The sequence below is a fragment of the Balaenoptera physalus genome (genome assembly GCF_965194825.1).
Source record: "Balaenoptera physalus genome assembly, chromosome: 4".
NCBI classification, from domain to species: Eukaryota; Metazoa; Chordata; class Mammalia; order Artiodactyla; family Balaenopteridae; genus Balaenoptera; species Balaenoptera physalus.
This window is the reverse complement of record NC_138891.1, coordinates 87,579,157-87,593,540: the sequence shown is the minus strand read 5'-3', so window position 1 is coordinate 87,593,540 and position 14,384 is coordinate 87,579,157. Positions and strand designations below refer to the sequence as shown.

General features: G+C 43.7%; 1 protein-coding gene across 6 annotated transcripts in view; it reads left to right on the top strand.

Annotated features, from left to right (window-relative positions):
• Nucleotides 1-4,289: 4,289 nt before the first annotated feature.
• The window catches only part of LOC309659923 (TPA-induced transmembrane protein), a 49,371-nt gene continuing 39,276 nt past the window's right edge, over nt 4,290-14,384 (top strand). For all 6 annotated transcript variants that reach the window (XR_014263038.1, XR_014263039.1, XR_014263040.1 and 3 more), the window contains exons 1-2: nt 4,290-6,600; nt 12,814-12,943. Coding sequence is in view for 1 of the 6 variants with exons in the window: in XM_082460216.1 (XP_082316342.1) it covers nt 6,106-6,600; nt 12,814-12,943 (625 nt within the window). In the remaining 5 variants the exon portion in view is untranslated. The remainder of the gene's footprint in view (nt 6,601-12,813; nt 12,944-14,384) is intronic.

The window sequence follows — 14,384 nt, the reverse complement described above, 5'->3', positions numbered from 1 at the left end:
TCTTCAGTGTTCTAATGAAATTAAATGCATAAAAATGACTCCTTCACAATTGCAAATAAAGCTAAACTCAGTTATTGACAGAGGAAGTACCTATATTGTTATTTTCCAATCCAATTTGTCTAACCATATCACAGGACTTTTCTTCAGCGGTAACATTGTGTACAGAGAAACCATCAAACAACTAACAAAACTTATTTGTCAATTACTAATTAGTAATCTTCACTAAAACGATAGAATGAAGCATTGTGGTAGTTGGATTGAAAGCACTTACAGGGGATTTACGAAAATTGTGGCAATGCTGGTCAGCAGTTGAAAGACAAAGGAATTTTTGGAAAGTGAAAATTTTCAGAATATTATCATCTGACTTCTGATCCCTTTATAAAACTCCAATGGCCAAGACTTTCTTTTATTATCAGAGCTGTGTAATACCTAGCATAGTTGTAAACCTATAGTACATGCTCAATACATCATAGTTACTGATTTGTTTTGATTTAGAGTGTTTCACACATAATCTCAGAATAATCTTTTCATTAATAGAGGCCGTACTTAACAATATCACCAAGTAGGTAAAAACAGCAGAAAGGAGAAGAATGATATTATTTTTTTCCCTGGGACAAAGTCAAAGAAAGTAATAGCAATGCTATTTTTAAGTAGGGTCCAAAATAATGAAACTGGATTTCATAGGACCTCGGAAAAACTTAATGTAACAGCAAAAGAAGAGAGAGTAAAAGGTGTCATAACCCAGATCAGATAGTAAGACTGAAACCTGGATATGATTTCCCTGAGATAGTGAATGTTTTCCATTTCACAAAACATATTTTGATTTGCTAAAAGACTGTTTCCTTCAGATAAAGGAAAAATGTTTTAATGATACACCTCTGAATAGGTCCCTGAGGATTCAGTAAACTGGCTGTGGCATAGCGCAATTCAGAGGGCCAAGTGTTCTCCTTAATCCACAAAGGGAGATTTAGCTACTGAACCCATGGCATAGAACAACAAATTAGGCTGACAGTTCTTAAAACCTAGGTTTATTTTGCCTGATATTTCTGTGACCTAGGTACACGGTGAATTGTACTTTTTACTTATGGTGATTTCTAAGGAGATTTGCTATTCAACAAAATACCTCACAACTTTGCATAAGTTTGTGATCTCAGTTAGGAGATGGAGGATGGCTAGCATGATCTATCAGATTCATCAGAGGGAGTTTTCAAACCACGCATACATGCTACCATTCTAAGCACTTGCTGGTGCTAATGTGAGTGTACCTTGTTCCTCATCAGTGCAGATATGGGGAAAAGGTTGAGAAACACCAGTTTAACTTACTTGGCTACTTCAGGCCAAGATGCTTTTAGAACCTGAATGATGTAGGAATATTGACTTTATTTTTGCAAAGGTGTGAGTAGAGGCAAATTCCAAGACTGGTTTAGTTAACAGAGTGGAATGGTCTCCAAAAACAAAGACAGGAGCATTTTCATATGCTAGACTATTGGGGAGAATTTGTAGGGACTCACCCTTCACAGTGCCTGGAAAACTGCAAAATGAAATACCACAAGCCAACCAACTATTTCTCATTTGTTTTCTGCTTGATTATCCTGAGTGGCTGATCCAATTGCTCTAATTGCTGATGTTCAGCATAGTACTGCTTGCCATCTGTCAACATATGGGTACAAAATGTGGTGTTTTGGGGGCTTCCCTGGTGGTGCAGTGGTTGAGAATCTGCCTGCTAATGTAGGGGACACAGGTTCGAGCCCTGGTCTGGGAAGATCCCACATGCCGTGGAGCAACTAGGCCCGTGAGCCACAACTACTGAGCCTGCGCGTCTGCAGCTTGTGCTTTGCAACAAGAGAGGCCACAACAGTGAGAGGCCCACGCACTGCGATGAAGAGTGGCCCCTGCTCGCCACAACTAAAGAAAGCCCTCGCACAGAAATGCAGACCCAACACAGCCAAAAATAAATAAATAAATAAATAAATAAATAAATAAATAAATAAATTTTTAAAAATGTGGTGTTTTGAAGAGGCATAGACTTATTTGAAGCTAATGAGATGCTTTGGTGACCTCACTTTAATGATGTTACTTTATTTTTTGCTTTATATGATAACCATTTAGGAAATTATTTGCTCTTAAAGGAGATGAAGAAAGAAGAGCAAGTACTATGACAAGAAAAGCAAAATTGAAAATCTTATACTGGTCAGCAAGTCTTGGCAAGAAGTATGTTTGAATTTTTTAATGTTATTTACATTTGACCCCCTTGAACGAACTAAAGTACTTGAGTCAATAATAATTTTTAGATTACATTAAAAAGAACTATTTGTGCAAGAACAGTATACTTTAAAAAAGCACATTTAAAGAACTATTTATGAAAGAACAATATCCTTTAAAAAGCTACCCCTATAGAAGTCTGTTTTGAAGAAAATGCAAAAAGAAATCTAGATAGAATTTGATTCCTCATTCACAAATCCTAAACTTCAACAAGAATTATTTAATCTACACCTGGTTCTACTTCCAGGGAGAAACACTTCTTTCTAACTCATCTGAATCTTCAGTTTAGAGTCAGACTGGAAGGATAAAAAAAGTCCTCAAGTAGAAGTTGGTACATTCACCTACATTCCAGATCAGCTGTCTGGAGATGAAGAAATTTGCAGTTATCAGAAATCAGGAACAGGTTGCAAGTAAGAATTTAAGTAGTTCAGGCAATATGGGGAGGTGTGAGCAAGAGTCAGCAATCCAGAAAATGTGACAAGACAGGAACACAAATCAATATCAAAAGAAAGTATATTGAATCAAAGGTTATTGCTGGGTGCAAAGAGTTTGGGGTAGGTGGGTATTAGTTACAGAGATACTCATAGTTATGGAAAGGAAAGGAATATTTACTGCAATTCTGCTTTTGCCAGGCACAGGAATAAATGCTTTACTTTAATTACCTCATTTAATCCTCCTAACTCTACTGGGTAGGAATCATTTTATAAAGAGGAAAGAAGCTCGTAGACTGTAAACAACTTGCCTAAGAACACACAGATAGTGAGGGTCTAAATTTGATCCTAACTCTTCTTGCCTTCAAAACCTATACTACCATAGGGATGTCAACAGTGTACAAGGGCTAGTCTTATGGAATTCTGGAAATGCATTCGAGTCTAGATAAGAGAATAAATAAACCTCGCCTCGTGGTACTCAGAAGGCATTGAGAGATGTGGTGTAGAATATGCTTGTGACAGGAAACAGTAGCTTTCTGGTTCTCTGGGAGAGTGAAGGAGATTTTAGACATCTGTTCATGGAGAAACCAGGCTTGGAAGATAGCTACAATCCAACCCACACAACAGAGGGAATCTCCCACTGAGAATAAGCTCCTGCAGTCAAATGAGGAAATTATGGGAAAGATGGTCTGGGGCTGGGTAAGGATAGGAGTCAGGGTTAGAGAGGTTTTAATGGTTCTAGTCAGGGTCTAAGGCCCTGGGTCTAGCAAGCTGTCATTACCGAGAATATTCAAGTTAATCAACATTTACAGAGGGCACTGTGCTGGATACAGAGCGGAGTACTGGGAACATAGATACCTCGAGGAGATTAAACAAATGCTGGAGGCAGACAAGGAAAGAGAAATTCCTGCTCATATTCCATTTTAGCCATTCTGGCCTCTTTACTGATTCTCAGACAGTAAAAGTCAGACAGGCTCCAGTCTCAGGTCCTTTGTCCTGGAGTTCCTTCTTTCAGAAATCTGCAGAGCTAATTCCTTATCATCTTCAACTCTTTGCTCAAATTTCACTTTCCTAATGAGGTCTAAGTTGGTCAACTTATTTGTAATTGCAACTCCCAACTGCACTGCTCTCCAACCTCCCATACTCTTCTTTACCTTATTTTTTTTTTCCCATAGCATGCACCACCTCCTAATATTCTAAAAACGTTATTTAAGTTTGCTCCCCCTTAATAAATATTAGTTTCACAATGGCAGTGATTCTGTTTTTTTTGTTTTGTTTTGTTTTGTTTTTTAATTTTTATTTATTATTTATTTATTATGTTTATTTTTGGCTGTGTTGGGTCTTCGTTTCTGTGTGAGGGCTTTCTCCAGTTGCGGCAAGTGGGGGCCACTCTTCATCGCGGTGCGCGGGCCTGTCACTATCGCGGCCTCTCTTGCTGCGGAGCACAGGCTCCAGACGCTCAGGCTCAGTAGTTGTGGCTCACGGGCCCAGTTGCTCCGCGGCATGTGGGATCTTCCCAGACCAGGGCTCGAACCCGTGTCCCCTGCATTGGCAGGCAGATTCTCAACCACTGCGCCACCAGGGAAGCCCCAGTGATTCTGTTTTATTTAGCTATCTCTTCAGATACATCTCAAGCACCAAGAAGAATGCCTGACACATAGCAAGCATTCAGTACTACTTGTTGAATTAAATTAGACTGAATATGTGACATGGTTAGCACAGGAACAACGTGTATTGGTAGCAGAGAAGAGTGTGGATAACTTTTGGTGGAGGAAGGGAATCAGAGAAGGTTTATCGGGAAAAGTGTGTTTCAGCTTGGATTTAAAGATGAAGGGGCGTTGTCCACACAGAAAGCGGGCTGGAGTGGAAGGAAAAACATTTCAAGCAGAGGGAGCATCATATACAAAGATGTGGGGAGTGGCAACAGAATGGGGGAGGGAAGGGCCAGCCAGGAAGAGGAATCTGGTCAGACCAGAGGAGTCTACTGACTACTGAATGTCCGAGAAGGAAGACTAGAAGTTAATTATTGCAGGGAAAGGTATACATGCAGGTTCCTCTCTCTTTTCACCTCTGATTCATTCTCTGCTCTTAGCCTGGGAGGCTGACCCCCAACCTCCAACACCAGTTTCCAGTGGGATTTAACGGGCAAAACCCTGGCAGGTGGAGAGAAAGATCAGAGTATTTTTCCTCTCTGCTGGACCGTAGTCCTGGCAGTGGCTGCAAATTTTTGTGACTACAGATCCTATCAAGAGGGCCCAACTGATGGTTCTAGTTTTTAATCAAGCTCTAGTCCCTTTTAAGCCTCAGGGTATGGAGGGCTTTCTGCTGTTGCTAGTCCTTGGGTGCCTTGGTGCCCCTTCTTAGTTCCCTTAACCCTTGCTCCTTCATTAGAAACCCTCTTACAAAATCCCAGCTGAGAATGCAGACTGAGTCCTGCCTTTTAGGGCAGAGAAAGCAGAAGTCAGTGCCGGCCAGCAGCTGAGTGGCTGCAGTTAGCACAACCCCATCCAGCAGGCAGATGGAGTCCAGAGTCCAGATGAGCTGGCAGCAGGCAAGAGACAACTAGAGACCGGATATCTAGGCAGTGTCTGAACAGTAGGCATCGAGGGTGCTGGATTTTTGGACGCATGTCAACATCTTCTGAAATGGAGCTGACTTACATGTGCCAGGTCCATGCCTCAAACTCATCTCAATACGTATGTTTGTTGGGGGCAGGGATGAGAAGTAGGGAAGCAAGCCAGCTCTGAGCAGAAGCTTGAGAGGATCAGCACACCCTGCATAGCAAACATAATTTCAGGCTCTCAAGACCAGAAGTTCTGAACTATAGACTGTGGATTGTGAGTGGGTGCATATACTTTTTCCTCAGGTTGTGTGTGTGTGTGTGTGTGTGTGTGTGTGTGTGTGTGTGTCGTGGTGGTGATGGTGGGGTATCTGTGACTCCTCTTCCCAAAGGTAGACAATAGCCAACGTTTATGAATGTTTGCTATATGTCTGAGTGCTTTGCTGACATCAACTCTTTTAATCGGGGCAACAACTCCCTTGGGGGGGGGGGTACTAACATTATGTCAACTTTCCAGATGAGGCAACTGGGCACGGAAAGATGAAAGTCCAAGGTCTCGCAGTTAGGAACCCTGTGAGAGGGGATTAATCTGGGCAGCCTGGTTCCTGAGCCTGCTGTTTCCTCCACCACTCATTACGGTGTCTTTGCCTGACTCTGGACTCGTAAGAGGAAGGAGTGTATTCGTATTATGCACCTTCATTGGCTCAGAGCCTCGCACGATGCTCGGCACGCAGGAGATAGTTATATGTTCATAGTTATATGTTGATTAATGAATGAAATTTTGCTAGGCAGAGAAAACTGGGGCAAGCCCTTGCAGCAGACAGCTCCTCGAGGAGGTTGGAATGTCCATCCATGCCACAGCCCGACGCCCAATCAGGCCCTCGGCTCAGCTTCTGCTTTGTATATGTACAAATAGCAAGGGGCAGAGCAGACAGCGCCCTGAACAAACCAGAAAAACAGCCCTCTTCCGCTGTGTTCGGGAGCTCACAGCCGGGCAAGGCTGCGGCACCTGGCGGGAGCTACGGGTGCTTCCCGTGCGTCAAAGCCAGCCTCCAGCTCCCCACGCCCCACCAGGCCCCGCCCACCGCCCGAGGGCTCCCGGCCCCGCCCACCGGGGGCGTAGGGCGAGCCACGCGCGAGGCCACTTTGCACCCTCGGGTGTATGCGTCCTGCTTCCTGGCGGGCTGTTTAATCCTCCTCTGCCCGTCCATGGAGGGGGCCAGGCCCCCATCTCCAGGAGATGAGCTGGAGCTCTCGGTGATCCAGGGGCAGCCAGACGAGCAGGCGCCTCTCAATGGAGCCGTCCAGGGCATCTTTGCTCTAGAGGAGGAGCCCTGCCCAGTTCAGGTAAGGTCGTCTTCGCTCTGGCGGCGTTTTCCAACGGGCTCTGAGCCAGGCTGCCGGCCAGGACCCGGGCCTGGCACCGCACAGTTTCCGGTTTCCAGCCAGCTCTCTGGGCGCAGCAGACCCCAAGCGCCGGTGGTGCGCGCTGGAATATTCTGAATGGAGCAGACACAACAATGCCCTCCACCTTGAGCCTGCCCGAGGGCCCCCGGATCCCTCCGGCTCCAAGGAACTTGAGGAATCTTATCCGGGAGGTGTGCGGCTACTCTCTTCAGAGAGAGAATCCCCAGAGGTAGAGGTGGTTTTAAAAAGTGCTTTAACTTGGTTTTTCTTTTTCCAGTAGGGAGAACCAGCGATAACTGGTGTCTCCTTTTCTTGAGAATTCTTTGCCTTCCTTTCCTATACTGCCTTACTACTTGCCCTCGCCCTCCACCCTCCCCAAGCCTTCACCCACTGCCCACCATCCCCCATCCCGGCTCGCCATCCCCTGGGTCTACACTTTCTGTCTTCTCTCAGTCTGGCCATTTGATTTCACAGGATGTAGGGGAGAAGGGAGAAAAGAGCAAGTACAGAAGGCCTGGGGGGTGAACTTGCCCTGCTCAACTAAGGGAAATAATTTCCAAGTTCTTGTCTCAAAGAACAAGACTATGCCTCGTTTGCTTTGGCCTCATCTCAGTTTCTAAGTAAGTGCCTAGTGATGTTTAGGCTGAACTCTTCTGATTCAGCTCTAACAGGGGCAGGAAAGTTATTCATTCTGATCAAATGCTTGTAACACAACAGAGACTTTGAATTCTACCTTCTGATTAACCCTTCTAACTGGCTTGATGTTTACTTGGTATATGGAACTCCGCATATATACACATATGGTTCCAACCTGACTTTTCTAGGGCCCTCTCCTCTACTGCCATCCCTTTGGCAGCTCAACTGTTGATTTCGGGGATAAGCAGGAAATTCAGAAGTTGAAAGCATTGCTTTTGCTTCCTCCTTGATTCCTAGTAATACTGTAAAGTCTGCTTTTATAGGTACCCTGGAGAGTAATTTGGTACCTTATATTTGAATGAAAGATGAATACCATAGAAAAATGAAAGTTGGAGGAAGATGATTTGATCTCTGTGCAAGTGGCTGCAACTGTGGACTTGCTGTATGTATCCTCCAAGGCAATGTCTAGGAATGGGAATGGGGAGTACTTGCCTCATGTCAGATAGACCCAGGACACCCCACGGACTCCATGGTTTGGGACTGAATCCAGAGATATGAATTCTGGTGACAACTTCCCCATTAAAAGGTGTGTCCCAAGGCAAGGCACTAAGGTCTATGTTTTCCCAGCTGTCAACTGGTGGTAATGTAATGTGGCCAACAGTCTTCTTTGTGAGGCCTGGGAACGCATATTGAATACAATGGAGGAGTAGACGGTGCAGGACACATACAGGATGTCAGTATTTTATTATCATTTAACCTACCCGGTAGAGATTGCTTTTTCATGTTTTAATTACTTCCTTGTTAGCCAGGTGTATACAGATATCTGAGACTTCCTTGTGAACTAGCTTTGTAGGAAATACAAAGCTGTGAAGGAAATAGGAAAGCTGTGTGAGGGACAGAATGGCGTGAAGATGAAGGGTTACGTCAGCACTTGGAGAACATTCTAGAAATGCTTGAAGAGGAAAAATTTTTAAAAAGAGGAAAAAAAAATCCTCATCTAATGTGTTAATCATTCTCTTTGGTTCCATAGAATCAGATGAAATGTATTTTAAATTGAAAAGTCAACTAATGTAGCCACAAGCACAAGATCCAGACTCTTAAGACTTCTGTGTGTAGGTCTCTTTAAACTGTATGTTAAGATTTCCAATTTTGAAATGTAGCGTAAGTCCATGTGTTTTTATTAACCATATGTTTTGTACCTATCATGTGCCAAACACTTTTGCTACATAAATGCGTTTAATGAACACAAAAAACTTCAGAGGAAGTGGGTGGCATTCTGATTTGACAGAAGAAGAAACTGAGTGAAGAACTTGAGACTCAGAGGAGTTACCAAAATACTCAAGTTCACCCAGTGGTGGCTCTGAAATTGAACTCAGGCTGTTTCTCAAACCTGTGCTGCTTTTGTTGATTTATTTTATATGTTTATATATATGTACATAAGTTGAATATATAAATATAATTATATATAACTTATATTTATTTCTGTATAATTGCCTGTTATATATTATTACTAATTTCTGTAAGTTATGGAACGTAGGTGAAATATGAGGAATTGAGTAGCGTATCTGGAATGATGAGGGAGACGTGAGCAGATGGGTAGATGCGTGAGGAGCAGGGAACAGTTTGGGGACCATCGGGAAGAAGACATCCCATATCATGGGTATCTTCCTACTTGGAAGGGCTAATCTGGGAGGGTATTCAAAGGCAGTAGAAAGAACTTTCTGTCTCTTAATTTGGGTTTGGGGGCTTGAGGGAAAACGATTGTAAGCCATTGAACTTCACTCTGCCTGCCATCGCTGTAAACATGGCAATATAGTTGGGTCAAAACTGGAAAAGGCATTAGGGATAATTGAATAAGACTACTTTTCTTTAATGGCTCATTTCACAGACTCTGACCTCAGTTTTCAGATAGAAGTCCCAGAGGCATTTTAAGGGATGGCAGCATCATTTTAATAATAGCAATAATAATCCCTGGGTAGTTTTGAGGCAGGCAAGACATATATGAATGGGCTAGCTAAAAATCAGCCCATTGACATGTGTTGTTCAGAATTTAGGACAAGAATCAACTGGCTCTTCCGTGCTTGAGTCAACAAGTGGATTAAATCCCACAATGAAGATTACAAAGTATAGATTTTACTGTGTGCTAAGAAAAATTTCCCCTGATCTATATAATACCTTTTCCTAATTGAGCCAAAGAGAAGAAAAGCTTTTTGTATCCAAGAGATATGTAGTCCTGCCATTGTTTCAGGACCTTATGTCATGTATTTGGACCTTATTTGAAGAGGGATGTGAATATATCTGGGGGAATAGTTAGAGGAAAGTCACAAAAATTCTTGGGCCATATACTGCAATCATAGGGTGTAAGATGCAGTTTGCAAAAATCTTCAGAAGCCACTCTGGAGAAGAACCTGCCTGTGGCCTCTCCTCATGACCTAGAATTTGGGCAAGAAATGCTAAAGAAGGCAGTGAAGGAGGCATTGTGTTTTCATGGCCCACTGTGCATGGGTAGCATGCATCTGCTGGATCAGAGGCTCTCCACCCTCAAGGCAGGGTGGACTCTCCTGGGGGCACTTCGAAAAAATAGAATTCCTGTGTTGATTCTAGTGTGCAGACCGCTGAGAAGCACTGTACTCTGTTGATGGGTTGGGTGTGGCTGACAGACCATTTTACGATGACTTAAAATATGTGAAGATTAGTCATTCAAAGGATAGTGGTCTCTGCCTTCGGGCTGATGGCAGGAGAAGGGGGCCAGCCTGTAGGATGGCCTTGATGGGCTGGACCGGAAGAGGCATTTCCTACAGAGGAGGGCTATGTAATTCTGAGCTGAGTTCCCGCAGGAAGTCAGAATATTGGTCTCCTCACACCACCAGCGTCCTAGTTTGTGGTCTCTAAGGGATAGCATAGGTGAAGGCACAAAAGGCCAAAGGGGTGCATTGACCCTCATTCATGGGCTCATTTGAGACTCCAAACCATTTCATTTTGCACTAATCTTTATGGTTCCTGCTGTGTCTTGTACAGGGACTGAAAATGGCATGTGTCTCAGGAGCTCTGTAAATAGGAAGATATGTTTCTGTCCCCTGAGAAGTTCAAGCCTTCTTGTACTGGGACTCCTCTTGCTTGTGTGCCTTGTTGAGCCTCTAGCTTTGGTGACCTTGGAGCAATGCTCAGTCTGTGGGTAGGGGTGAGCGGTGGTGCCATCCCTGGACTCCACACACGCTTACCTCAGGAGGGTTTCCCTCTGTCCAGATATTGACGGGGCCTTTACTGCACCCCTCATACCCCACCCGAAGGGCCAGTGCATGCAGGGGCTCCAAAGTGTGACCACTCTAGAACTTCTCAAAACTTTGGGCGTCCACTATAACTAAGCAACACACATTTATTAAGTGCCTGTTACTTGTATGAGGCAGAGGTATGGGATATGAGAGGGGAATTTTAAAAGCCACCCTTCCTTCTATGTGGTTTCACTTTCCCTAGGAAGATAAGGCCAGTATCTGTTTATATTCGGACCTGAAACCAGACAAGGCAGGCAGTGGCAGCGGCAGATTAGCTGTGTGTACTGGGAGATCTCTCCACGGGTGGGCTGGTAGGGAGGCCTCCACGAAAGGAGAGATTTGACCTGGTTCCTGAAGAGCAGCGAGGCTCCAGACCAGGGGCCCACACCTCGTAAAGCAGCTGATTTACCTTGGGAAGTCTACATTGACAAACTGGGGCTGCTCCCGCCTTCCCTGCAATCTGATCCCCTGGGTCCAGGTAGGGCCTAGGTGTTTGTTGTTTAAATTCCCCTTCACGTGATTCTGATATGCAGGCTTGGACCCTCTCATTGAGAAAGATTAAACTGTAGTCCTTACGTGGACAGTTTCCTTTTCTGATGGCTGCCACTAAAATCACGACGGGAGAGAAAGTTAAGGAGGCACAGATTCAGGAAGTGCCTGCTGCCACTTGGTGAGGCAGGTGAATACTCCACATAACCACTGCCTCCTGTGTGTTGAGAGCCAGTGTCAAGTGCGCTCAGGGGCTCCGAAGTGTGACCTCCACTCTACCCTTGTTTAGCAAGTGCTTCACGTGCGTGATCTCTAGTTTTTATAACCGCCCCATGAGCTAGATTTATTACTTACGTGTTTTACAGGTGAGGGCCTTGGGGCTGGTGAGTTTCAGTAAGGAGTTTGCTGATAGTCACCCTGCCTTTAAGTGGTATAGCTGGGATTGGGATCCTGATACAGAAAACACATTTTTTTCCCCATCGTATTCCCTTGTTTCCCATGGTCTCCATGTAGGAAGTAGGAGGAGAGGAATGGGACCTTTTAGGGGCAGGTGGCAGTACTGAGAGTGGAGGTGGCCGGGCGCACTCATAACCTGGAGCCCCACACAGTGCCTGGGGGACACTGTAGACCAATGGGAGAGCGAGTGAGTGGGGCAGTGTCATGCAGCAGGGATTAGTCCTGGCTAATCACTCCCAACTGCATCTTTGAAACAGGTTAATACCTCCCTTACAGGGCCGTTCAGATGCAGTGAAATGGGGTTGGTGTTCAGTAGACCAGAGCGGTTGAAATTATTTACTTTGACCCCACCCTCTGCCTCACTACACACATTGCAACTTGTTTTCTGGTATCTCTCCTGTCCTTGTCCTCCCTTTCATTCCCTTTCCAGGCCCTTATTACATAGACTCTGGGCCCCAGCAGAAGGTTCTTAGCTTTTTCTTGGTCTAAACTATACATCATTCTCTTAATCCTCTACTCAGCTTTTGTGTGCCAAAAACCTTCAATGGGTTCCCAGTACATGCCAATTTAAGTCCAAACTGCTCTGGCAGCATTCAAGACCCTCTCAGATATGCTCCAACCTTTCACTCCCTCTAATCTTAACTCTCATTACTTGCCTCTGAAACCCACATTCCTATCAGATGCATCTCTTGGCCAATTTCATTATGAGTCGACACGGAGGATATTCTTTCCTGGGTTTGGAATGCCTTTCTCTGTCCATCCTTCAAAATCCTGCCTGTCCTTCCCACCTCAGAGTCCCCAGAGCATTTTCTTGCTAACTTCTTTGTGAGGTTCCATTCTGTCCTTTTGTAAACTTGACTCGTAGGGTGGAGCCCCTTGAGGTCAGGATCCTGCTGCCTTCATTTCTGTGTCACTGACCCATAGTGAGTATTAAAAAATGTTTGTTGAGGGCTTCCCTGGCGGCGCAGTGGTTGAGAATCTGCCTGCCAATGCAGGGGACACGGGTTCGAGCCCTGGTCTGGGAAGATCCCACATGCCGCGGAGCAACTAGGCCCGTGAGCCACAATTACTGAGCCTGCGCGTCTGGAGCCTGTGCTCCGCAACAAGAGAGGCCGCGATAGTGAGAGGCCCGCGCACCGCGGTGAAGAGTGGCCCCCGCTCGCCGCAACTAGAGAAAGCCCTCGCACAGAAACGAAGACCCAACATAGCCAAAAATAAAAATAAATAAAGAATTATTAAAAAAAAAAAAAATGTTTGTTGAAACCAAATGACTGCCTCTAAGTCTCCCTCTGCTTTCCAGGCTGACAAGGAAAGCCCTTGGAACTCCTGTAATAAGAACTTGGTTGGAAAGTGCAAACTGTGGATGGTCCTCGCCTCTGTTTTCCTAGGTCTCGTTATAGTCATCATCATAAGCTTATGTCTGACTGGAGGTAAGAGCATTTAAACAGGACTAAATTGATGCATTTTGAAAACTCATGTAATGCTTATGACTTAAACGCTGAAATCAAAGACGTACTCACTGCTACTCCATCGTTTATAATATGAATTTAAAACTGGTTTGCGATATGTTGTATAGATGGGAGATATACATGATTTTTGCTTTTCTTTTTTATTTTATTTTTTGTTTGTTTTATAAACTCTGGAAAAAGTACGGGGGTCATTGTTTTACTTTAAACGCTACCCATTAGATGTTGAAGATTTCTTAAATTTTTAATTTCCATAAACACATGTTTTATTGTGTCTTACACATGCGTGTTTGAAAAGTTTTTTAAATAATTTGTTTAATAAAGATAATTATTGTAAAAAGGTAATTATTGTATAACGATAACTTTATCTGATGTACCTAGTATATTATTGTAATGGTAAAATGATGAATAATGTATTTGGAAGCATTTAAAAAACTTTATAGAACCATGTATCTGTAAGCTGTCATTATTTTAACTTATTTTAGAAATCACTGTTATATTTGTGCTGTATGTGGTACAAAACAAAAATTCACATGGTGCTGAATATATATTTTACATGCATTATCTCATTTTATTTTTTATTATGAATATGAACATAGTACATGTTCAGTTACCCATAAAGCCCATCCACATTATTAATATTTTGTTATATTTTTCTCTAGTCTTTTTCTTACTTGCATTTTAAAAATAATTTGCGATCAGATTGTTTTTTATCATCCTGTGGCTTACCTTCAGGATTTTAATGTTACATTGAGATCATTTTGCCAATTCATTAAAAATTATTTGTGAACATTTTTTTTTTTAAGACTGCATGATGCACTCTTCCACATCTTTTTAAAACCTTTTAGGTAGTTGCTAATTTTTTTATGATTATCAGTATTAAGGTTTTTATGATGCATAAATATAACGCCCCCCCCCCCCCGCAGTGGGCAATATTTCAATTTCAAAATAGGAAAGAAGAAATGTGCTTTCATTTCTATGTGTGGGTGATTGTAGGGTGCAGGGGTGTGAGGGGGGCTCTTCTGGAACTGGGATACTTGTGAGGGTGATCTGGTCACCACAGGATAAAGGTTGAGCCGGAATCTCCATAGCAAACCAAGTTACAGGATGAGAGCAAGAATGGCAGCCCCTGAGTTTCTCCAGAGGGGGCCCTGGGAATTCTCCTAAGGAACTGCATTTGTCACTCACCTCCTGTTCCCCCTTGTCCCCACCCTTTTATCTGCTGTCTCAAAGTTTTATAGTACCTGAAGAAATAGGAAAACTCTGATGAGGTGTGCCAACCTCTAGCATGTGAGCTTCCCAGGCAGGCACCATGTTTGCTTAGTTACTTAAGGCAGTGTTGAGGTGGAATGGCTGTGTCTTTGAGGCCAGAGGCTGGTCCTGAGGTAGGGAGAAGTTGGTAAGA